We start from the raw sequence: 26709 nt of genomic DNA, 5'->3' as shown, positions 1-26709 counted from the left end.
CGCAGAGTTACAGCTGTGCTGTTACATAAGGAAGGATCACATAATTCCATCCAGGTCATCACAATTTATTACACTTGTGAGCAAACATTCCATAACTACAGGTGGCAGTAAAACGCCAACCTTGGCTTTTATACAGGTGGCAGTATGCCCCCTTTCAGTTTGTTTGCCAACTCAGAAGTAGTAGAAGAAGGAAATTGACTACTTCAAAATGTGTCCTCTAACTCAGGGGTTTCCAAACTTTTTCACTCAGGACCCTCTTCCAGAATTGGAGAACACCCGCCCACCCCCCGTGTGTATGCGCCACGCCTATTTATATGAGAACAAGCCCTGTTCATGAGACAAATTGCTCACACCCTCTTGTTGGCGTTGAGGAACATGTGCAGGTTTAAATATTATTTCCTGCAATTACACACATTTTGTCACGGGGTGCATAGTTTTTTTCAGTTTTAAAGCTAATTTCCTTGCAATTCTGTAGATTTTGCCATGTCTAGTGTGTATTTATGTGATATTTGAGTGACTTGAACATTACAACAAAAGCTGAAAAACATTAGCTGACATGGGCTAGTTGATCTGGACATTTCTGGCAGTTATAAATAGCTCTCTAAGGTATGTAATGATTGACATGACAAGAGAAAAACTGATGATGCACTACACAATTTCAAAATTTGACTTCCGGGGGGCGCGCCCCACAGTTTGGGAACCCCTACTGTAACTATCTCTATGGGTCAAACTTACATAAAGTAATTACAGTAATTACAGATCAAAAGCCTACAAGTACATTTGATTATTTGAAAATGATTTTGTTATAGTGTTGTGAATGTGTGTGATACAATAGGAAAGTTGTGTGTTTGCATAAAAGTTATTGCTTGAAGGAATAAGATAGCCTACACATTACAGCTGAATATGTAAATCCTATCTGAACAAAGCACTCAGATTTATTTCTAAAAGGGAATGTATTGATGTTACATAACTGTTGTTTGGAGGCATCCTCATGCTTCTTGCACATTCCAAGAAGGACTATATGCTATTGATCATTTTGATCAATGAAAATGTATTAAATGAGACACAATTATATTGGCTTATACATTGACGCACGACTCTCCACACGTTTCAGCAATAGGTTGTGATCATTGAGATAGATATTTATTCAATTAACGGATGAATATGTAAGCATGTTATTTTCCTGAATATTTTTTGGGGGATAGATTGTATTCATTTTCTTTAGCCAATCGCTGTAAAGAAACTGGAGCCGCGCGGTGTAAGAGATGGAAAATACGTCTTTAGAAATTACGTATCTGCGTTTGTAACCCAATAGAATAAGGGGAATCATATGCAAATGAGATAGGAATAGGAAGTGAATTCCGAGATGTCAGTCTAGCGGTAGCTACATGTCAATGCATGTCCATCGACAGACAGGGAAATAATAGAAAAGACGGACCGTAAATTATTTCGAGATAAATATAGAAACATCCCTATGGAAAGACACGGATTTAGACACAAAGGAGAAAAGGAAAAGACTGAACACGGTGTAGGAGAGGACGGTAACGAGGTTAGTTTGCCAGCTATCTCTGTCTGTTACGATTAGGGACGGGGCGCAGGAGCTGTGTTGTTTTCGTCGGTTTAGCTAGCTGAACACACCACTATCGAACTAAGCAATGTATGTTAGCTAACTAACAGATTTTCCATTTGAACTAATACCTTGCTTAGTTCGCTAGCTGTATGTTGGTTTGACATATTGAGAGAGAGGTTGTCAACATTAATTCCACAACTAGCTCGTGGGTGCACGAAAAGCAGGGATGGTGAGTTGGGGCCCTTTGCTAAATAGCATCGAGCTAACGTTACAGTACTAGTCCTCTCTTACTTGTTTACTATATTATTACTTATGTCGACAAAACATTTTTATTTTACGAAAGCCGTCTAAAACATTGCTGTGTCCAGCATTACTTGTCGGTGGCAAAGCCATTGCTAGAAAAAGCAACGGGGACTGCGTGGTGCGTACTGTAGCTGGTGGTGGGTTTCCCATGACTAGGCTTGACTTGCTGCGCACCATGATAATCTGCATTTACTGAGATGGCTAACTAAATTAGCTTGCTAGGTAATTGTCTTCTCATACAGTGTGTTCCTATTCCTATATTATCATAATCACACACTTAGGCAAATTATTCCTACACCTGCCTACCAATACACATGTGAAAAAAAGTGGTCCATGTGATGACAACTAAAACAGGAGAGTTAAATTTGGGGTAAACCATCTCTCTGCATTCTCACTCATGCCCAGCTGCAAGTGTTCACTACTGTGACAGACAGATTAAAGAGTAGGGTGATATGGGGCTGAGCCCGTGGTGGTTTCCCTCTCTCTCTCAACTACGCAGCTCTGGAATGCTATTGTATCTCATGATGGCAGGGCAGGCTGTGATTCTTAGCACAGGCTAGCCGTGGCCTATTGAGGCACCTGCTTTCCCCCCCAAATGATTTAAGGCTACATCAGTGATCACACTGGATGACTGACTGGCCTTCCCACATCAGAGGCAATCTGCAGTTTACATGAAACAACAACAAAGCGGCCACCCATCACTTGTTTTGGTAAAAAGCTGAGTGATGGGGTTAGAGAAATGTAAAAACACTCAAATTCATAGACAGAGCTATGGATGCAAGATCTGAGCATCCCCTGGCCTGCTGACCTTAGTGGCCATGGCTAATGTAATTGATTCTTATCAGATAGTGTTCTTTCTGATTGGAGAGGGCAGCAATTCCGTGCTCTACGGGGAATTCCATTTGGAGCAGTGGAGGACAGCGGGGATCGCTGTTAGTAATGGGGCTGTTAGGATTGATCACTTCTCTTGTTAACCAAGGAGACAAATGAACTTTAACACATCAGTCACAAATGACTGGTTTGAGGTCAGTGCTTAATATTGAAGAGGAACTATAGGGATTGTAGAACCATGTTAAAGGAAAGAAGTCTAGTATGGAGATATGAAGAGGCACATTTTCTCTGATTTTGGGTTGTCTTGGCCAGATCACGCAAATTCTTAACACCTGTTTTAAAACATGAAATAAAAGTGTTTGTTTTTCTTCCAGATTTGACCACGTCACTGTGACTCTGTCACCGCACAAATAAAGGCTGTTGGACAGAGTGGATCATCTTTTTATTGAATTGAAACCTAAATTGTAAGTAAATAATTGTTTGATAGAATTGTTCAACTCTTTCCTATCCATGTTCTGAAGTTTGTTTGTTTTATCTAAACTACCTCATTTAATTTTTTTAATTTTTTAAGTAATTTAGCAGACACTCTTATCCAGAGCGACTTACAGTAGTGAATGCATACATTTCATTTCATGCATTTTTTTTTATTTTGTATTTTTTTGTACTGGCCCCCCGTGGGAATCGAACCCACAACCCTGGCATTGCACACACCATGCTGGCGTTGCAAACACCATGCTCTACCAACTGAGCCACAGGGAAGACATCTGACTCTCATACTTACATACCACATGTTCCTCTCTTTGGACTGTAAACCAGCCTACCTCTTTCTCTACCATCTCTTTTTGTTTTTGCCAGTCTGTTTACCATCATTGGCTTTGTTATTTTCCTGCGTCTGTCATTGCTCCTAGCAGGCAGCTGAAACATATTTAGCTGTTGCTAGGCTACATGCCTTGAATTCCTCTTTTTGACAGAGAAATAGCTAGACCACTTTGTGCCCTCTGTTTGTTCCATGGTCCACACTGTTTACTGCCACTGATTAAGTTTTGTGAACAAGACGTAAGTTTAAAGTGACATAAATGTAGTTGTGTTGTCCAGGGTACAGTTAATCAGTGTACTAGTGAGCATGGCTGATGTAGGCTAGTTGATTTAATGTGTTCTGTGTAGCAGGATCATCCGTACTAGCTGTATTTGTTCTAAGTGGATTATTTACAGTCTAACGCTTTGTTTACTTCTCTGTGTTTGTCTCTCTCAGAGGCACCATGGCCACCCAAGACTCGGGCTACTATGACTACACCATCGTCGCCCCGGAGATGCCGGCCATGTTCGACGGCATGAAGCTGGCGGCGGTCGCCACGGTGCTGTACGTCATCGTCCGCTGCCTGAACCTCAAGAGTCCCACCGCCGCTCCTGACATCACCTACCAGGACACGCCCCTCAACCGCTTCCTGCTCAAGTCCTGTCCCATCCTGACCAAAGAGTGAGTGACCTTTCTGCCTGTCGTTCAGTCTTTGGCTGTGTTCTGCGACCATACAGGACACTAGTCTAGCGCTGGTCCTTACCCCCAATATATCTTAATGCTGAGTGCCAAGCAGAGACCCATCAGGTCTCATTTTTCCAGTCTTTGGTATGACTTGACCAGGGGAACCCAACCTTCCAGTCTCAGGGCGGACACTCTAACCACAAGGCCACTGAGTTGGCCATGAGTATTTTATAGCTTATTGGGGTCCTATGATTTGTTCTGGGAGTTTTCAGTAGCCCGTAATTGGAACAGTGCACCCATGATCACCTTGCCGTGACAGCACCAACACTTCTGTTGTCACTCTACACTATAGCCTACATCTAGTCCCACATTCCAAAGAACTCCTGTGTGTTGTGGAAAAAACGATACTCCTGTATGACTAGCGGTTTCTCTGAATGTGTGGCATGGTTCAGAGCCAGTACTCTACTCTACTGGCCTAATAGTCCTGTCTTAAGGGAGTCTGAAGCCCAGTGGGAGACTCTGAAGGCTTCCCTCAGCTGCTGTCTCATTATGTAAGCCTCTGTTACTTAATCTGAAATCTCTGGCCACGAGTGCTCCTCTTAGGGCTCTGGTCAAGACTAGTGCATGTAGGGAATTGGGATGCAGGTACTTTTTATCCAAACAGACTGTAGATGTAGTTTGAGGTTTGTGTGTGTTCATGTGCGCTGTTTGCTTTTGTTTGACAGTCTGTCTGTGTTTTAAGACTGGTGGGATTTTAGCTGTGACTAACGGACCTGGAATGTTCCAGACTTCCTCAGGGAGGAATGCCCAGTTAAATATTTGCTGTTAGTTCATTTGATCTAGTCATAGGCTTAATAAGTATGTGATAAGACAATTTGTTTAGCTCCAACTCTTGCAAATGTTATAATTTATGAGGTTCATTATACTATTCAGTAGGTGAATTGCTTCTTAATTAAATTAATCTTAATTTTGCACTATATTTTTCCACAGGGCTGTACTCAGTCAAAAGCTAGCCAAGACAGAAAGTGTGTAAAAGGATATTGGGCTAGTAGGGCTGTCGTTCATTCATCTATTGCTCCTTGGCACTGTTTATGCTGACTAATGGTCCAAGACGGTTCGTGTAACTCCTAGTGACACCCAGTCGAGTTGCATAACACTGTTTCCAGCACGGTGACCACGGACAGATCAATCATGGAGAAGGAGAGAGGTACACAGTGGAGGAAATACGAGACAGGGGGGCAACGACTCTGTCTTCAAAGCAGTCAATGCATTCCATCTGTCATTGTATTCTAGAAAATAAGGGCGCAGCTGCAACATTTTACTCTAAGTAGTTTGGGAGTTAGCCTCTGAAAGGGCAGATCCTGCACTGGAGTGATGTGCAACAGAGCCATTCTCCTCTGATACTGAGTGAAGCCAGGTTTCCATGATCAGAGGTCTACTTGGCCTTTTATCTCAATCTGTCTCGGATGGCTTTGTGTTCAGGAAACCAGCCCTGTAAAGGGGCAACGTGGGATTGGTACATCCGTTTTTGAATGTTTAAATTAATGATATGTAGCCATTGTTTTTTTGAAGAATATAATTTATGAATGCTTACCCCATGATTTTACCCCCAACAAGTGTTGTGGTTACCCCTTCAGGCAGTAGATCAGAGGACTGTGTATTGCATCATATCAAAAGGCTAGTTATTAAATCAGACCTCCAATAGAACAGACCTGTGACTTTGATCTGTACCTCAGACAACACCCTTAGTTGTCTATCTATCAGCCCACGCTGGCTTCTGTTTCCTTTGCTTTGTTCTGCTGCTGACTGTCAAGGGAGACAGCAGGTTACAGTGCACACACTCATACTCATAGACATGTATGAGGACACACACTTGCACACAGACATGTAGCTACATGCGTGTGGACACACGTTTGCTGGAACGAGATTCAGATTCTCCTCTTTTTTTATGTCTTGACTGGAGCACCCAGACCTACACCACTCTAAAGTGTAGGCAATATGACAGACTGACTTCATTCACACAGTAGATATTCAAAAGTGTAGCTTTCATCAGTCATGTCAGATGTGTAATTGGAACAGTATTCCCCCCCCCCCCTCGCCTGCCTGGACTCCTCCCCTTGTCCTCTTAGCCCTCCTGTGACAACATTACGTCATCCCTGCCAGTCGGGGATTATTCGCAGAGCGAGAATGTTCTGGGGAATCAAACCTGCCCAAGGCTTTAGTGTGTTAGTCTATATCGGGGCTATTTAAATCAGAGCCTGGAGGTCCGGAGTTCTCCTGCTCTTCTGTTCTACTTCATGCTACCTCCCTAACTCTACCTACGTCAGAGTTGATAATGCTGTTTATACACAGGGGTTGGAGGGCTTATCTGTAATATTAGTAATGGTGTGGGGAAGCATCAGCGGGCATTGTGTGTTTTGAGATAGGCGTTATGTAAGGGAAGTAATGTCCAGGTGCTCAGACTGCTCTAATGACAGTGAAGGAAGATGAGATTGAGGGGGTTGTGTAACTGTTGATTTAGCAACAGACTTTGCTCGCTGACGATACTTACTGTACCAGTGTGTACACTTCCCACCCATGTGTGTGGACCGTCAGTCCGTCCTTTGACTGAGAGGGGTTCACCCTGACCTTGGTTCACCCTGACCTTGGTTATCTCTGCGAACAACCTCACAGCTGCCTGGCTGTTCGCTCCAGTCGGGGAGCTGCCTGGCTGTTCGCTCCAGTCGGGGAGCTGCCTGGCTGTTCGCTCCAGTCGGGGAGCTGCCTGGCTGTTCGCTCCAGTCGGGGAGCTGCCTGGCTGTTCGCTCCAGTCGGGGACCTGCCTGGCTGTTCGCTCCAGTCGGGGACCTGCCTGGCTGTTCGCTCCAGTCGGGGACCTGCCTGGCTGTTCGCTCCAGTCGGGGAGCTGCCTGGCTGTTCGCTCCAGTCGGGGAGCTGCCTGGCTGTTCGCTCCAGTCGGGGACCTGCCTGGCTGTTCGCTCCAGTCGGGGACCTGCCTGGCTGTTCGCTCCAGTCGGGGACCTGCCTGGCTGTTCGCTCCAGTCGGGGAGCTGCCTGGCTGTGGGATAGCATAAGGTGTCAGTGTTTTGCATACGTCGCTAAATATTGTTATGACATTATAGTTGTAGTTATCTCAATTTCATCACAGGGACATTAAATCCTAAGGCCATAGTGAGTAGGCCAAAGCTCCATTTGAGAGCATCGGAGGCCAAAGCTCCATTTGAGAGCATCGGAGGCCAAAGCTCCATTTGAGGGCATCGGAGGCCAAAGCTCCATTTGAGCGCATCGGAGGCCAAAGCTCCATTTGAGCGCATCGGAGGCCAAAGCTCCATTTGAGCGCATCGGAGGCCAAAGCTCCTTTTGAGCGCATCGGAGGCCAAAGCTCCTTTTGAGCGCATCGGAGGCCAAAGCTCCTTTTGAGCGCATCGGAGGCCAAAGCTCCTTTTGAGCGCATCGGAGGCCAAAGCTCCATTTGAGCGCATCGGAGGCCAAAGCTCCATTTGAGCGCATCGGAGGCCAAAGCTCCATTTGAGGGCATTGCAATTGTCAACGTCGATCTCCTTCTTTTGTTATCGTGCCCGCTAATCTATAAACAGACCTAAAATGGAAACCACTAGTTGTTTTTGGCCTTTTGCCAAGGGTTTCCTGCTAAATGATCGGTGTACTCCTGTGCTAAACTCAGTGTGCGGATGTGAGATGGTAGATTGTATGACTGTGATATGACTAGCCCAGCTCATGTCTCACTGCAGTGCTAGCAGCAGATAGATCCACTTTGATCTCCTGCAGGGTTGGACCCTTACATACGTCTACTCCCATACAGATACAGTACCAGGGCAGATGCATTATCAGGGATGGTCAGCTTCCTGTGTGTTCTACTTAGGAATGTATATCTTCCCTATCCCCCGCTGTGTGTGAATGTTGTTCCAACCCACTGTGACTGAAAGTCAACACAGCAAATAAACCACCCACCTTTTTGCCCTTGTTGTCTGTGCCTAACAACGTTTGTGCTGTTGTCATGTTGTGCTGCTGCCATGTTGTTGCCACTTTGTTGTTGTCGTGTTGCTACTGAGTTTTTTTCATGTTGTGCTGCTGCCATGTTGTGTTGCTACTGTGTTGTCATGTTGTGTTGCTACTGTGTTATGTTGTGCTGCTACCATGTTGTGCTGCCACTGTGTTGTTGTCGTCTTGTGCTGCTGCCATGTCGTGTTGCTACTGTTGTTGTCATGTTGATGTTGTGTTGCTGCCATGTTGTGTTGTCTTAGGTCTCTCTTTTTTATGTAGTGTTGGTGTCTCTTTTGTCAGTCTGTTTTGTCCTACCTTTTTTAAAATTGTTTTTTATTTATTTATTATCCTAGCCCCCTTCCCCGCAGGAGGCCTTTTGCCTCTTAGTAGGCCGTCATTGTAAATAACAATGAGTTCTTAATGAACTTGCCTAGTTAAAGATTTAATACAAATAAAATAGTATACTACATTAGCTGACTGACTGAAATAACAAAACACAACTGTCAGCAAGAACAAGTCATCAAGTAAAGTGATTTAATTACTTCAAGGGACATCCTAATGCTGTTGTGTGTTTGTTTCTTACAGGAACCTCTTATGGACACTGTTGCACATTCCACACACGGTTCTGTGCTCAGATTTCGAGTTAGCATGGCATTGTTGAGTGTACTATATGTGTGCGATGTAGGCTACTAGCCTATGTGATAGAGCTCCTAGTGCCTATACGAAGAATTACAATGTATTTTATTACCTGCAAATAAACCTTTCATCTCTTGAGTAAAGTTAAGTAAGTAAGCCTTGTCCGAGCCAGAACAGCCCATAGTGAATCTGTGTGTTTGTGTGTTTTGCAGGTACATTCCGCCCCTGCTGTGGGGTAAAAGTGGCCACCTACAGACAGCACTGTATGGCAAGATGGGCCGGGTGAGCTGCCCTCACCCCATAGGCCTCAGGAAGTATTTACCCATGCAGGATGGGGCCACCGCCACCTTTGACCTCTTCGAGCCCATGGGGGACCACCGGACAGGAGGTGGGCTAGTTCAGTCATTTATGGATCTTTTATCAAGAATGGAGAATCTCTATTGGCCTAGGACTCTCTTTTTGCAATATAAACAGTCAACAACAAAAACATCCCCCTCAATTGAGATGTGCTTGCCTTATCTTTTCTATGCCTAGGTTAACTGGTTGAGAATGCATTGTCATTTACAGCAATGACCAAGGAGAGAAGTGCAATGGGAAGGAAAGCTGTTGAATGAGCTCATTGGAAGCATGAGAGAATTCATTATAGCCCAATGTTGTGCTATGGACCTGTCCTATGTACAGTATCGGTCCTGTCTGGGCTCAGTTTGTCAGGGCGGTTTTGACACCTTTTGGTCTATTGACTTGTTTACACTATGGTTCCATTTCCCGTTCTGTAGGTGATTATTATGTCAGTGTTGTTGAGGACACAGATTTACAGACCGTGACTCTAGGTAAACTCTACTACCTCTACTTTCGGCTAAGGTGATGAGATCAGGGTTGTGACCCAAATGGTACCCTATTCCCTATTTAGTACACTACTTTTGACCAGACTATTGGCCATCGTCAAAAGTAGTGTACTGAATAGGGTGCAATTTGGGACGTAGATCATTTGTTTTGACCTCAGATTTGAGACGTAGTAGTTTGTAATTGTCACTAGTTTGCGTTGCCATATGGAAGGAAGCATGTTGCTTTACTTCACACACCACACATGCCTACACACATCCACATCCACTGTTTGTTTCCTGTTCTAGTTGTGCTGTTGCCAGTGGCTTCTGTCTGTGTTGTCCGTTTTGTCTTACATAGTTATTTCAAAAATATATTGGTATCCCTTTTGCCTCTTGTCAGGCCGTCATTGTAAATAACAATTTGTTCTTAATGGACTAGCCTGTTAAATAAAGGTAATAAAGAGCCTCTGGTAACTAGGCTACTTGTTGTTTTATTATTTGAGTGACTGGGACATCTCATCCTATAGAGGTTTTATTGAGGCACCATACTGTCTCTGTTTGCTGCCTGTCATATTTGCGTACCACACCGTGCAATGATCGGCCCATGAGGACGTGTAATCTTGCCTTTACATATTTTCATTTGCAAACGGCTCACTGATCCATCTGTCCGTATGTTTGCTATTCCAACAGATGACGTCACCATGGTGATATGCCCGGGGATCGGTAACCATAGCGAGAAGCACTACATCCGCACCTTTGTGGGTCACTCTCAGAAGGAGGGTTACAGGTGTGCTGTGCTCAATCACCTGGGTGCTCTGCCCAACATCGAGCTCACCTCACCTCGCATGTTCACCTACGGTGAGGACTACACAGACGTGTACAAACACACACATACTCCTAATAAAAAAAACACATGCATGCACGCGTGCGCACACACAAAAGCAACAACAAGAAGTTTTATAGGTGAAGACAGGATAGGTTTTCACCACACCACCCTCATTTCAGATCAGTAGCCATGAGTTAAGCTACCAAGGAAATGAACCAACTCAAAGCCCCAGTATGTAATGTCTTTGCTCTGGTCCTTGCCCGTGTGCTTGTTCTGGTAGGTTGCACGTGGGAGTTTGCGTCCATGGTGGGCTACATCAAGAAGATGTTCCCTCACACCCACCTCATAGTGGTGGGCTTCAGCCTGGGAGGCAACATCGTGTGCAAGTTCCTGGGAGAGAACCGGACCAATCAGGAGAGAGTGCTGTGCTGCGTCAGTGTCTGCCAGGGATACAGCGCACTCAGGTAGGCTACGGTCTTAAGACTTATTTATACCCTGTGCAAGTATGCAAAAGCAACATGTAAGAGCTACTCAAAATGGCTATCCCGTGTACTTCTGTGGAGTTACAAATTGCAGTGCTGCACACGTTTGTGTATTATAATTGCTACTCAAGGACGCCGAACGGCCATTTTGCCTAGCTAATGGTGTTTGTTGCATTACATACTATATCCCCTTTTTACACACAGCTGTATACTTGGTCAGTGAAGGTGTCATAAACATCAAAATATAAACAGTGGAGACACATTGTCTTTTTTAGAGGCAGTGTTATGCTTGTTAGCAATGAGCTGTAATGTAGCTAACTTAATGTAAATAAGTGAATTGTTTTTCCCCAACTTAGTGAAGTTAGCTAGCTAGCGGAAGTTATTTACTGTACAGTTGGTTAGCATCCATTTCTACTCTTTTGCAAGCTATGGTAAAACAGCTGTCAAATGATACTGTTCAGCTGTGTTTTACCAATGGCGAAGGCTTCTAAAGATGAAGGAATTCAGATATGTCTTAGTTTGAGCATGATCCACTGAGTTTGTAAACTACGGCACGCGACATGGTTCAATGTGCCAGTAAATAAGCACAATTAACCTTTTTTTTTCTCCAAATTGCCACTGTCTTGGCGCGAGAATTAGAATCATGTATACTGTGATAATGCCAATAGAATTAATTAGTAACAGAGAGGAATGTACAATATGGCGAACTTAGCAAACGAGGCGTTTTATGGTAAGTACATGGGGGGGCGTCATCTTTTATGCACCTTTATACTTTCCAAGTGTTTTGCTTTGAATGCAAGTGCTCTGTCTCTCCTACTTCTGAGCCTTGGTTCTCTGTAAAAGGAGGTTCACTCAGATGGAATTCACTTTGCCCAGCAGCTTTCTGTCTGACAAGATGGCAACAAGGCTGAGAGTAGCTGGGATCCTGTTTTTTCTCCAGCAAACATTGATCATTTCCTGTAGTTTGACTTTATCTGTGATCTCAGTGGACTAGTGACTAACACAAAAAAGACAGAGGACAGATGCCCCACCTTTTATCCTTGCCTGGGTGCCGGTCTGTCTCCGCTGTAGACAACTGGTTGTTGCCTTGCCAAGTCTTTTGAGGAAGGCAAAGATGTAGGCTAGGCTACAGTAGTTATGTGTTATTGAATACTGAAACAGACTCATACTGTTGGCTGCTCCGTTAACCTGGGTTGTTAGTGTTATTGTTCATGCACCATGCAGTTCTTCCATGGAGGTTGTGTCAGTGTTTTCTGAAAATGCACAACTCTAGTGTTTCTAGGTGTGGTATTGCACAAGCTCTGGGACGGAGAAGATGGAACTCTGTGAAACGTGTGGTGTTTTTGAACCATACCTTTTAGAGTTTGAAAGGTGGCCAACGCCTCTTGGCAGGAACACTGTCTGCTCTGTCCAGAGAGTAAACAGTGTGTTCGTGTGTGTCAGGACCAGGCAGACTGGCCTTTTGTGAAATGGGATTAGTCTTTATACCTCCATTTTATTTTCCATTCCTGTCTATGTCATAGCTAAAGCCATGTCTTTTGTCATTGCCCATGCCATCTGTTGAATGGGATTGATATGCCTGCTGCGTAGTTGTCACTATATATGCTACCTCTGTAGTATTTCTCATCAGGGTTGGGTTGGTAGGTTACTTTCTAAATGTCATTTGTTAGTTACCTGTCAAATTGTAATCAGTAATGTAACTTTTGGATTGTCCAAACTCGGTAATGTAATCTGATTACTTTCAGTTACTTTTCGATTACTTTCCCCTTAAGAGGCATTAGAAGAAGACAAAAAGGATCCATCAAACACATTTGGTGTGCCCTCATAGAGGTCTCTGAACTTGTGGTCAGGCAAAAAAAATCAGATTAAGCCTACATGTAACTGATAACATGTAATCAGTTACTCCTCAACCTTGTTTCACATGTGCACTAGCAGATATGAAGTTGGACTAGCTAGATGGGTACTGCTAGCTTGTTGCTAGCTAGTTATTAGCTTGTTGCTAGCTAGTTATTAGCAAGTTGCTAGTAATGCTAGTTTGTTTATAGCTAGTTGCTAGGTAGTGTTGGTGAGTTCATAGTGCAGTGAGAGATCGTTCTGCGTATTTAACGTGTGGGGCGATGGTTAGCATGTCAGCTTCAAGAGTACAAAGTGATGTTGGCAGCAGTTTTGTTGTTGTCCTGTATTGGCCTACGGTGATGAAACCTGTGTTGCATGCTTTTGCCAACTTTTGAGTATGTTGGTTGTCAGGCCAAACAGATATAACCATGACAACAATATAATTAGTTCTCTCTCTACACACAACTGACTTCCTGGTGTGTGTGCGTGCGTGCGCGTTCGTGCGTGTGTGCGTGTGTGTGTGTGTGTGTGTGTGTGTGTGTGTGTACAGGGCCCAGGAGACGTTCCTACAGTGGGACCAGTGCAGACGCTTCTACAACTTCCTCATGGCCGACAACATGAAGAAGATCATCCTCTCACACAGGTACTCAGCCCTGTTCCAATACTTAGTACATTCACACTGGTAGGCCCAGTCCCAAAGAAACCCCTAGCCCCTACCCTAGGGCCATGACACTTCTCATACATCTGAAATGGCCAAATTACTGTAAAAGCGATATGGTGGAAACTCCATGTGGTGATTGGGAGCGATCATCACCTGATAACACCCATTCAAGCCGTGCTGGGGCCACCCATAGGAAAACAAACTGTCTGCTAAATGGCTTATATTATTTAAGATCTATGACAAATGGCTTGGACTTAACTCATAGTCACAACCCAGCAGATCAGTAAAATTCCCCATGGAGGAGAAACACCAAACCCGTACAGAGCAGCTCCCTGAGGCAAACTATTTAACTAATGAAATGGAGGCAATTAGCGAGGGCACGGAAATTCCTGGTCTAGGTATGGATTTTACTCAGAATAACTAGTGTTGTCACGTTTTTCAACGGCATGTGTCAACATTTTGTGTGTGTGTTTACAGGGGCAGTCTGTTTGGAAGTGCAACGAAGATGGAGGACGCAGACCTGAGCCGACTCTACACGGCCACCTCCCTCATGCAGATCGATGAAACCATCATGAGGTATAGGACATGCTGAAAATAACCTAGACTCACAATCAAATCAGTGTTTCGCTTTCCACCCAATACATTTAGTAAAAGACACTAGATAGAATCTAATAAGGAACACATGCTAAAATGACACACAACACAATTATTCCTGTGAGTAGCCTGTCTCACATTGATCCCCTGTGAAATCAGTCTGAAATGTTTGTGTTGAGTCCTCAACACTACAATATTTAGGACTGATTTCACAGGGGGTCAATGTGACATTTATGGCTGTATGTTTAAAATAGACTGTCAACACTCAACAGCACCTGCTGAAGTTCAAGCCAAACTTTTTGAGTTTTGTCAATACATAGGAACAATATGCTAGGAGCCATTGAGCAGGGCTGGGCGATTATGGCCTGAAACAAATTCTAACTTATGGGAGTTTCTCGATTTAAATCGTGAAATAAGCTTTGTTGCACAATTTAAGGTCAAAACACTACATTTCAAACAGTTTGGAATAATATAATGAATTCTGGCATTGTCAAATTATACCTAAGCCTTTGACCCATTTAATAATAAAATGTATTTTATCAAAATAGATGAACCTGCTTTTTTGCAATAATCACTGATCTGCCTTTCAAATCTCTGAAAATGCCCTTTTTGTTACAAATGTAACCAGAACCAGGCACAATGTACATTCACTAATAATGACTAACTTAAGGTAGCAGGAATTATAGATAAAGAACACAGATCAACCTTCTAGTGGGTAGCCAGCTAATCTTTATAGTTCAAGTTTAGCCAACTTGGGTGTATTTGCTTGCTAACATGGTATAACAGTTGAACTGCTTTGAACACACCCTCCTGTCCATCTCCACCTGTTTGAACAAACTTTTCACTTTGTTTAGATATTGAAATCAAGTGAGAACGAGTTGCCAATTCCTGATATTAATGCATCTTTTTATGCTCATTGCACATTTTTAAAACCTATACTAGACAGCTAGCACATAACAGCATGTGGCTAAAATGCTGCTAGCGGTGGTGTTACTGCAATGCTGCGCACGACAGGAACTTAGCATACGTTTGCCCAAGTCGTTGATACACACGTCTTAGTAAGGTCTGCTCTGTTCTACATGTTGGGAGTCGAGACATGAGAAGAGTATCATTAGAAGGGTTTAGTTTAAATGCAGATAGAGAGTTTAAACTGTCAGCGGAAGAAGTCCTCTTTAGTCTTTGTTGTGGTGAGTGGCAGGAGGAGGGGCTTGGTGTCTGTCAGTGGGAAGGTGCACAGTGAACACAGCCCAGAAGGAGGAGGGGCTTGGTGTCTGTGTCAGTGGGAAGGTGCACAGTGAACACAGCACAGAAGGAGGCGGGCTTGGTGTCTGTCAGTGGGAAGGTGCACAGTGAACACAGCACAGAAGGAGGAGGGGCTTGGTGTCTGTGTCAGTGGGAAGGTGCACAGTGAACACAGCACAGAAGGAGGAGGGCTTGGTGTCTGTGTCAGTGGGAAGGTGCACAGTGAACACAGCACAGAAGGAGGAGGGGCTTGGTGTCTGTGTCAGTGGGAAGGTGCACAGTGAACACAGCACAGAAGGAGGAGGGGCTTGGTGTCTGTCAGTGGGAAGGTGCACAGTGAACACAGCCCAGAAGGAGGAGGGCTTGGTGTCTGTGTCAGTGGGAAGGTGCACAGTGAACACAGCACAGAAGGAGGAGGGCTTGGTGTCTGTGTCAGTGGGAAGGTGCACAGTGAACACAGCACAGAAGGAGGAGGGGCTTGGTGTCTGTCAGTGGGAAGGTGCACAGTGAACACAGCACAGAAGGAGGAGGGCTTGGTGTCTGTGTCAGTGGGAAGGTGCACAGTGAACACAGCCCCGAAGGAGCAAAGGAGATGAGGAAAAAGACAGTTACATTTTATAATTTTTTTTACCTTGATTCTTTCGATTCCAGGCATTTTGAACATTGTGCTAAAACATTAATTTGCTATATCGCCCAGCCCTAAGAAAGGCCTCTGAGTATCTTGCTGTGCATGGTTCATATGGATGTGCTCACCCACGTAGTATGTCACTTAATAATCCCTCTCCAGTTTCCACAGCATGCTGCTTTGTTTTGTGACCTGTCACCCCCCTGTCTCTGCAGGAAGTTCCACGGGCACAACTCCCTCAAAGAATACTACGAGAAGGAGAGCTGTGTGCATTATATTCACAATGTAGGTTGATGCTCTTTATCCCTACTTCTCTCTCTCCTGTGTGAATTAAGAATACTTTTCTAAACGTGTGAATTAAGAATACTTTTCTAAACATGTATGAAATAAGAATACTTTTCTAAACATGTATGAATGTTAAGAAATGTACTAAAGGAAGTGCTTAGAACAGTGTGAGGTTCATGATTTAAGCTTGTCTAAGTGGACTCTTATTGGGCTTGTGTATTGCATAAAGTATATCTAATTATGGTTGTATTTTGTAGGTTGACGTGCCACTTCTGCTGGTCAACTCTGCAGATGATCCTCTGGTGCACGGGTCTCTGCTCACCATCCCTCGCACACTGGCAGGTAACACACACAGAGTTTCTCTACTCAGAGCTCGTCCCTACAGAGACACAGGGCCACTCGGCAGTGCCTGGTCAATCTGTCAGTCAGCCTATTGTCTTCAACCTAAGACATGCTGAGGTGCACATTTAGAGCCAGTACACTGATCTGACTGTTGGTACTGGCTCTACAATCACAGTACAGCTCTGGGCATTTCAAAAGTTGTCAGAGGCTGCGTGACTGGCTCGACCCGCCCTATCCCGTCCCCAGGACACCTTTTCCCCAGAGATAAACATGCGCATGTGTAATTCCCCACTTGATAAAATGACATCTCTACTTGGACTGTCTGTCCTGCTTCTGCTATAATGCAATGTCATTATAGTTAACACAGATACAGAAGTCAGACATGTTGATCATGTCATTATAGTTAACACAGACGGAGGTTTGTACAACATTTTGGTCATGTCATTATAGTTAACACAGACAGAGGTTTGTACAACATGTTGGTCATGTCATTATAGTTAACACACACAGATGTTTGTACAACATGTGGATGGTGTTTATATTTACAACAGATGTTTGTACAACATGTGGATGGTGTTTATATTTACAACAGATGTTTGTACAACATGTGGATGGTGGCATTTCTAGTTACAACAGACGTTGTACAACATGCCTTTATGCAGGGCAGAGGGAGCAGCGGAGCTACATGAAAATAATTGTGGGCTGAAGTTACGTTTGTTTAGCTATTGAGAAGAGGCGTCCAGAGAATCCGATCATGCAGGCGCTCCATAAGAAGTTAGCCAGTACTGTAACACAGTAAGAAAAACACATTGCTGAAATGAACTTGGTGTCAGCAAGCCACTTTGAAAAGTAATGTCCAGAACAGTATGCACATGTTATTTGTGTACTAACACAAGGGAAATCATTAGAAGTCTACTGTATTTTCACCAGTTCAACGCCTGGTACAAAGTTCTCCCTTACGTTGTCTCTGAAACAGCAGAGCTGGAATAGGCAGATGAATCCTTTAAGTCCCACACCCAGGCCAGGGAGGGGGCGGTATGTAGAACTAGGTGTGTTGGGAATGTCTGACTGGTTTACACTGGCTCAGTAACTCCAACACACACACACACACACACACACACACGCGGTAGTGTATCACACAGATGAGAGCCTCTGTCTCCTCGTGTGCTCGTGACTTAGCCTGTAGACACCGCTAACCCTTACCTTTTTAGATATGCAAGCTAAATCTGTCATTTTTTTAACACTAACTGATTCTAATGACTGATATGTTACCATGATGGGTGTTCTATCATATTAAAATAGAACACTGAGAATAGCGGCCAATCAGCTCAATCCTCAAGGGTTTACTGGGTTGATCAAATGGAGCAGTAAAGGAAAGCATGCTATTTATGGAAACAACCACCTCAGCACTACCAACTAGTCACCATTTGTTGGATTATATTAGATCCATGGACTGTACAGTACTCTAGCCAGTTCTCATCTCTCACGGAATTTCTGGAACAGCCCATCCCAAATTGCTCTCTATCCCTCCCCCTTGGCCCGTACCCTTTAATGTAAGCATGTCTGAAGGGTCTGGATAGGTATAAGCTGTGTAGTGGTAGAGCTTCCACCATATTGCTTCCCACCTTACAGATCTGCAAACATTGAAGGAGTAGGTCCAAAGAGAACTTCCCTACTGTTATGATCACGTTTCCTCAAAGTGGTGCACAATGTGTGGTGGTGATGTGATGCCTCCTGTTATTTATAGAGTCCCAGAGCTGGGATGGAGGGTAACACTAGCCCACTGGCTTGTTGTGTCCTGCGCTACACAGAGATGCAGGGTGGAGATATAGGAGATTCTCAGCTGGTGCCCTGCCTAACTCTCTGAAAGGGGAAATCAGCTGGTGCCCTGCCTAACTCTCTGAAAGGGGAAATCAGCTGGTGCCCTGCCTAACTCTCTGAAAGGGGAAATCAGCTGGTGCCCTACCTAACTCTCTGAAAGGGGAAATCAGCTGGTGCCCTGCCTAACTCTCTCAAAGGGGAAATCAGCTGGTGCCCTACCTAACTCTCTGAAAGGGGAAATCAGCTGGTGCCCTACCTAACTCTCTCAAAGGGGAAATCAGCTGGTGCCCTGCCTAACTCTCTCAAAGGGGAAATCAGCTGGTGCCCTGCCTAACTCTCTCAAAGGGGAAATCAGCTGGTGGTTCTGTCCCCTTTGCCCTAGAAGAGTCAGACTGACTCACACTGGGCACAGGAAGCCTGGAAACATGCAAAAGCTGTTGTATAACTAATGTAGTCACCTCACCTGGAATCAGACTTTAAGCCGCATGGTAGTTGGCACATGTCATTAGGACTGTCTGACGGACAAATCCAGCCAACAATCTTTTAGTTGGAAACCTCAGTCAGGAGTCTTGTGCTGCTTAGTGCTTAACCCAGAGTTAAAGTTGATTTCATTTTAGGATTCAAATTGAATGTTATTCAAATGAAGAATATGGCAGTATTATTATGACTTAACAGTGTGTAGTTTAGATTAATTAGGCTTCTGTAGAATTGACCTCAACTTGGGCCACCTCATGATGCTTTGCTCATACTTATGGAAGCTGCATATTAGACATCATTTCTGTTTTAAAGCAAGCTTCAACTTTTCCCTGGTCCTTTTTTAAAATGCTATTAAACAATTGATAGGACACCGCTTCCCAAAAGATGCAGCCAGCCAAACTGAATGGTTTATTATAAATGTGATCCTACATCAAACCCTCTTCAGGGTTCAGCCTAATGGAAAGCTGGGGTGTCCTTTTTTAATTTTTTATAAATATGAGTAATTTCCTAGAATCACCTAGTCTATTATAACCGCTGGTAGATGTTAGCAGATAGTGTATGGTTGGTACAAGCCCTGTGGGATCATGCTCACCAGGCGGACACTGCAGTTTCCCCACTAACCCAGTTAGAGCTGGAGAAATTAGGGCTCCATGTCTGGAGGCCACGCCAGTGTTCTGTTCAGGGTTGGGGTCCATTCAGGAAGTCATTTCAATTGTGAGAAAAAAAACCATCTACTTTTCTGTTTAATTTAGAAGTAATGGAAAATAGGGGCCATTTTTATTATTGAATTGGAATATCAATTTACTTCCTTAATCAGCCCAACCCTGATTCAGTTCTAACTGGTAGGCAGCAGCTGGGGATTACCTGCAATATTGTTGTGACTTGCTACATGCTTAGTCATTTCATAAAAGGTTATGTTGTGATATTTTAATCTGTTATTTACAAGGTTCTAACAATTTATTTCAAGTTAATATATGAACACTAACCTCACTAAATAGGTTATAAATAGGCTGTACTGTACAGCCTATAACCAAAGTGACTTGTCCCATTTTGGTTGACGTGCACCTCCCAGTGGATTGGGTTGAACGATTTGGTGTTTCAACAAAAACCAAAACCGAACGGTATGAAGTAGCAAAGCTAGAGTGTCATGAGTTAATTGTTCTAGTTGGTCGATCCTGATAGATATTACATGTTTATTGCCTGTATCAAGGCGCTATTTATCTTTCATCAGGGTTATTGCGCTACCTGGTGATAGTAATTTGTGTTAATACACTGGACCCTGCTCTCCTTCCTCTCCCTGTCCTCCTAGACACCTGACTCAATATCTCTGTCCCATTACACGGATGACGCCATTTTACGACCCTGCTGTAACATTATGTGCTGTGTTCGTCATTATACAGAATGTATAGCATCATTCCTGACATAACTGTCACTAAACAATGACTCCCATGTGGTTCCGGGGGCTGGTCTGGTGGTAGTGCTGCGACCCGGATCACATGCCCCTGGAGGCAGCGGTTCCATCTCCCGTTCCTCCATCTCCCGTTCCTCCATCTCCCGTTCCTCCATCTCCCGTTCCTCCATCTCCCGTTCCTCCATCTCCCGTTCCTCCATCTCCAGTTCCTCCACTTGCTTTCTGTACTGTATCCATCTTATCTCTCTCCCTCTCATACATTTCTATCCATTTGTCTATCAACTTAAAAATATGTTTTAAAAGATGCTGATATCTTCATATTGTACCCCCTCCCTTTCTGTTCCCTATCCCCCTCCAGAGAAGAAGCAGAATGTCATCTTCGCCCTGACACTGCACGGGGGGCACCTGGGCTTCTTTGAGGGGGCCGTGCTCGTCCCCCAGCCCCTCACCTGGATGGACAAGGTGATCGTGGGTTACGCCAACGCCATGTGCCAATGGGAAAAACAGAAACCGCCATGCCAAAAAAGCGGGAACCTGAATACACCCTGTCCTGAAGAGAAGGCAGCGTAACCTTTAACTTCCTGAACTCCTCTCTCGCTCACCTCTGACCCCCCCCCCCCCACTCACTGAGGAGAAACCTTGAACTACTACTCTCTCTCTCTCCTCACGCCTCTTCTCGGGCTACTGTCTCAACCTTCTCCCTGGTACCCCTGTTCCCTCAGCCTCTACTCCTCCTGCTGCCCCCCTCTAACCAAAACCACCTTACACGTGAAGGAACTAAAACGACTAAATGCCTTTGTGCTTTGTCTCTGAGGGGAACTAGTGGAGTGGAGAGGAACAACTACTTTTGTCCTTACGTATACATTACCAAGAGAGATCTCTGAGATCCAACCATGGAGACTTTGACCAAATACTCACTAAAAAGGGATGAAACAAACTGGCATCCTAGGAGTAGAGAGGGAGAGAGAGTGACATGGTAGATGTGTAGTCGTAGAGAAAAGGAGCACAGAAGAAACCTCCTAGTACTATCTCTGAGGACTAACGAAGCTGCAGTTACTGTACGTTACAGTGCGCTCACTGCTGACGACTGCCAAGGCTTTAGCCTAGTTTGCCGTCTTAAACCAACACCGCCTCTTTATACAATGTATGTTACTCACAAATACTGTATAAAAAGCCAGTTTAGTTTAGCAGGCCGTGTGTGCTGAGAAGGAGAGCTACGGGATAGCTCTGTTAGTATGCAACCTTTTCTATTAGGTTGATCAGATTCTCTGTTCACTCTGTTTTAGTCCAAAATATGTTTTCTTGGTGAATATCAGCCCTTTTTGGAAGGTATACAAATGTGAAATAGTTTATTATTATTATTATTATTATTATAGTCATTTTATTGTACAATTATTTTCAGATCACGAGTCCCCCATAAAATGAGTATCTATTTCGCACTTGATTCCATGTAGAATCAAGGGGTATGTCTCACAATGCACCCTAGTGCCTATGGTGAATTATAGTGGACCTGTTCAAAAGTAGAGCACTACAAAGGGAATAGGGTGCCTTTTGGGATGCATCCAAGATCTCACTCCCCCCTCAGTGATATTAAGCAGTGGAGGTAGGTTTTTGCCTAGCGGACCTGACCTGTGGTCAATCTCAATGAGATCCATGCACATTCCTACTGTCTCGTTGTTCTATCACTTTTATTCAATGCACTTTATACATTGTATGTCACGTTTCTTTCTTCAACCATTTTGTTATTCTTTCTTTTATGGGACTAGCTGAAGACAAACGTTTGCGTAACGTTTCGTTCAGTGACACGAATGAACGAACGGGAGGGAGAGAGGTTGATAACTCTTCAAGTTAGACGGCCCGAATGATCCCCACGTTCACTAAACCCTACAGTCCACCCTCCCAGTAGAGGATTTCTGTAAATAAAAATACACTTTTTCCAATATAGTGCCCTACATGTTAGTACACTATGTAGGGAATAGTGTCATTTGAGATTAGCCCTCAGGGTGAGTCTTCCTTGGCTGTCTGTCCTGTGCAGTCAACCTACTCAGCCTTACTACTAACCCTAACCTACTCAGTCCTATACCCTTGATCAGCTCCAGGTCTTCTAAAGCATGACTGACTATAGACTCATTCCCTTAGACACAGAGAGTAGCCCACTGCCAATACACAGACACTCCGGTGTCAGACACTCGTATAGAAATGGACCTAGGTGTACTTGTTTGGGCTAGCAGCTCAGACTCAATATCACTAAAATACGTTTCCAACCAAAGTCACAACGTACATAACTTGCTGTGATAACTGGTTTATCACATCTGATGTTGAACCCTTCATTGGCGAGGGCACTGTACAGAGATGAACAAAGCAGTCATCTACATGATGGTATTATAGACCATGTGTTCATGGGACCTGAGCTGTGAGGTGTGCTGAGTAGGATGGCCATAATCATTGTGTTTATGACTTCCAACAAGACTCCATTTTGTTGAACCAAAAGTCGTCGCAGAAAAGTTTTTTTTATTTGACCAGTGGTAGAATACTGATAGAATATTGGTGGCAGTGTTGAGGTCTACCAGAGAGGAAGTATATTATACATGGAAATGGCCCAACTTTGTTGCTAGGGAACATTATCTTTCAAAGGGGGAGAGAACTTCTTTCCATTTAGTTTTGTCAGGACCGAAGGTCTTAGCACACATATTTGTGTTTGAAGGAATGCTGGAATGTTAATGCTGCAAGATGCTGAGGTGTATGAGAACGATATGTAGGTGAGAATCTGAGGTTCGCAAAGACTCAACCCCGAAGTCAAGGGGCGAAAAAGATCAAGTTTAGATGTCATAGCTTTCCGTGTTTCCTCTTCTTCTTATATATATAATGGCCATGCATTTTCCCCTTCAAAGCCTGCAGTGGCAGCCATGCTGGTGTTGTCATGACATGTCCAGTCCAGAGGTCCAGCCAAGTGAACTGTAGGGAGGTAAAGCTGGTGATTCACTGTACATTAGGGTTATGTCCCAAATGGCACCATATTCCTTATATTGTGCACTACTTTTAACCTGAGCCCTATGGACCCTGGTCAAAAGTAGTGCACTATATAAGGAGTAGGGTGCCATTTGGGATGCTGTCCAGGCGTATCAGTCCCACCCAACCCATACCTTCTGTGTACCATAATGAGCTCTTTCAACATCACCTCATGCCAGTCATTTGGCTGGCTGAGTTCTTTCAGCCTTGTAAACAGTCACTTGAACTTCACCTCAGTCGACTGGCATCCAAACACAAGGGTGCCATCTGTAGGCTTGGAGAGCAAACTACAACTTCTGTCTTAAATCCAGCCAGTAGGTTACTGTACTGTAGTCCTTTAGACATTACTGATGTTAACTCAGACCAGATTTTAATACAGCTGTTGAACTAACTGATGTTTATTACCAATGTTTGTTACCAATTTTTAAGGACACTTCACAGTTCTAGTTAAAAGTTGATAGAAAATCAGTTAGTCAGTGACTCGTCCAGTCTAACCGATAGTCATGTCGTTCTGAGATATCCCAGCGAGTAAGATCTGAGTCTTGATACACCAGCATAACAAGCCGTCTTCGCTATGACTCCACACCAACAGGGTGTGTTCTGTCTATAGAAATCCACTTATCACCTAACTTTGCACAGAAATGCAGGTTTGGATTGTATCTCTTCAAACTACTTACAGAATTCAACATTTGTTTATTTTTCAGATTTATTTTTTAAATGTTTTTGTATTTTGTATTGTTACGGTGACTTATTATTTTTTTGTATGTGCAGATTTGTCAGTGTGTGAGTGTATATGAATGAATGTAGGTGTGTATGCTGAGTCCTAACACCATCTCTGGTTTGGAAAACCAAAACATGTCTTCACTTTTTTGCACTTGCAAATGAATTAAATGTTAACATAATTCGGTCGTTCCACCAATTCAGTGCCTTTTTAGAATTCAGCTGGTAACATTCTCTCAAAGTGCACATGTTCAACTTAATTAAAAACACATTTTCCCCATCTCAAGAGGTTAAATAAAAACCGACTATATTAAGTGTGAAATAAAGTAATCGGGTTGGTGATCATCTTAAATAAATCCATTGTGATGGAGGGAATGGGAGCCTGCTGTCTACAACCAGGAGGGGCAATTCAATGCAAGCTTTAAAAAAATACAAGTTAAAACATTTGTAGCCTGTCTATATATGAGGTCACAGGGTTGATGTGTTATGCTCGACCCACTCAGTTTCCCACCACAGAACGCCAGAACCAGCTCATCTGCTTTTACACTGTGATTTGACTATTAAATATTCGTTTCTTTAGCTTATTATTATAGTTTCACCATTTTAAAACGAGAGTTCAGTTTATGTAACAGAGTTAACCTTAAAATGAAGGGACTTTTTTTTTCTTCTTGAAATGAATTACTAATCACATGAAATAAATTACAACCTTCAGAAATGACTGCCAAAGCAACTAAATAACTAGGGCTTTACAATGATGGAGAAATGTTGAGCTTAAGTGGGTTAAAATCTTCATGGAGGAAACAGAGTTCATGGAGGGACATGTCAATGCTGAATTTTTGCACTTTAGGAAGTCTATTCATATAAAAAATTTGATTTATTGAATTCTCCATGTGGTCTATATTAAAGGGCACTTCAATGAATGTAACAGGCTTTTAATATTCAATATTGGTACACAATTTCTACTTCAACTATCAAAAGGATGCAAAAGGCAGTCATTTGGTGAAACGACCCAGTTGTATGACAGGGACCAGGGGCCATTTTATAAAAGATTAAGGCAATAATCAATAGGGATTTTTGTTTCTCTCAAGGTGTAAATGCAAACATGTGAGGGAAAGATGAGTACAAAAGGAAAGTGGGAGAACAATCTTATTTATGCAGTTTTGTTTCGACATAGAGAATGGGCTCCAATCCGTGTCCGATGTTCTGAGTTGTTTATTTTAGGATTGATATGAAACAATGTATTAATCTTCCGCTTGTTGAAACTAATTATGTAAGTGTGACTGACTATGGTCTTGCAGGTCCTGCTTTTGAGAAACAACCTTTTGAGTCTGGATGAGGTCATCACACTGAGATCAGAGGCCAAATGTAATTAGTGTCTCAGAGTAGAAGTGCTGGTCTAGGATCAGTTTTGGCTTTTAGATCAAAATATTTCATTGTTTGTATGGACATTCAGGACCTAGATCAGCACTCCTACAGCCTAAGGGGTTTGTTCCATGGGATGAAATGTCCAGAACGATGCTCATAGAAAAGTAGTACATAGAACCAACATGGTTCTCGATTCCACAAGAAGGAAAGCTCTGTAAATGCTATGCAATCCATTTCTATCTGAAACGTTCTGACCATTCCGCGCTGGTGAACACAGCTAAGATATGGGGAATGGAGCCCTTTCCACCAATAAGAACAGTGATCCATGACATCAACAAATGTTCACTTTAACATTCTAGAGCTTTATTCTTGTGTTTACAATCTGTTTCATTGTATGAAGATGTTAGCTGTTTTGGAAGGGTGGTGGATGTGGAAATGTAATTTTGGTGCACTGATATAATCATACAGTATGACATTATGAATTCAGATCACTGGTGTGTTTTTGTAAAGAAAACCAATGGTGTGTGTGTGTGTGTGATGTAATAATAAAAAAATATGATTGTGTTCCAAAAATAAATAATTTTCTTGTAAAAAGTTTTTTCTTTCTTGTTATTGTCTTTATGAGCAACTGGCGGTATGATTGATCTCCTGTTCAGTGCCTTCAGAAAGTATTCACACCCCTTGACTTTTTACATATTTTGTTGTGTTACAAAGTGGAATTAAAATTGATTTAATTGTGTTTTTTTTGTCTGATCTAAACAAAGTACTGACAATGAAAAATAACATATCTTGATTAGATAAGTATTCAACTTGGTGACACTTGACAACCAGCCTCATCATAATGTCATAACTGACAACTTGTCATAACCTGTCATAATATGGTCATAACTGTCATGACACATTTAGACCTGTTGTTACATATATTGTGTTATTTTATGGCTGGTTATGACACCTACATAAGAGTGTCAACACCCACAAAACCTACCACACAAGGCAAAACATTCCATTACACCATAGCCTACTTGTCAACAGTATGTTTGTTACATAACATTTTGTGAAATGTACCATATTAAATTATTGTAATTGAGCACACATTGATGTCAGACATGCACCTACCCAATGCTCTGTTGCTGATGACTGGGATGAACGCAGGAGCAGATTTCAGGAGCAGGACAAGACACCCTCTTTTTGACTGATGACTGACATAAGGGCATGTACGTGATAGGCCTGTCTGGCTTGTATGATTATGATGGTCATAATGCTTCTTGACAGTGTCATAGGGTATTTTCTACAAGTTATTTAAAATGTTATGCAAACATGACTGTAAAGAATTCATTACAACAAAGGACAAGCAAACTTTCAAAGAA

General features: G+C 43.2%; 1 protein-coding gene across 1 annotated transcript; it reads left to right on the top strand.

Annotated features, from left to right (window-relative positions):
• The first annotated feature begins 1316 nt into the window (after positions 1 to 1316).
• On the top strand, positions 1317 to 25937 carry LOC115203371 (monoacylglycerol lipase ABHD2-A). Its single transcript, XM_029768012.1, has 11 exons — positions 1317 to 1549; positions 3079 to 3168; positions 3957 to 4181; positions 9035 to 9210; positions 10337 to 10504; positions 10753 to 10936; positions 13341 to 13433; positions 13929 to 14027; positions 16128 to 16197; positions 16455 to 16539; positions 20607 to 25937. Exons 3-11 carry the CDS (start codon positions 3964 to 3966, stop codon positions 20816 to 20818), a joined length of 1305 nt encoding a protein of 434 aa, XP_029623872.1. The 5' UTR covers positions 1317 to 1549; positions 3079 to 3168; positions 3957 to 3963; the 3' UTR covers positions 20819 to 25937.
• The last annotated feature ends 772 nt before the right edge of the window (positions 25938 to 26709 follow it).

The sequence above is a fragment of the Salmo trutta genome, chromosome 12 (genome assembly GCF_901001165.1).
Source record: "Salmo trutta chromosome 12, fSalTru1.1, whole genome shotgun sequence".
NCBI classification, from domain to species: Eukaryota; Metazoa; Chordata; class Actinopteri; order Salmoniformes; family Salmonidae; genus Salmo; species Salmo trutta.
This window is presented reverse-complemented; position numbering and strand designations above follow the sequence as displayed.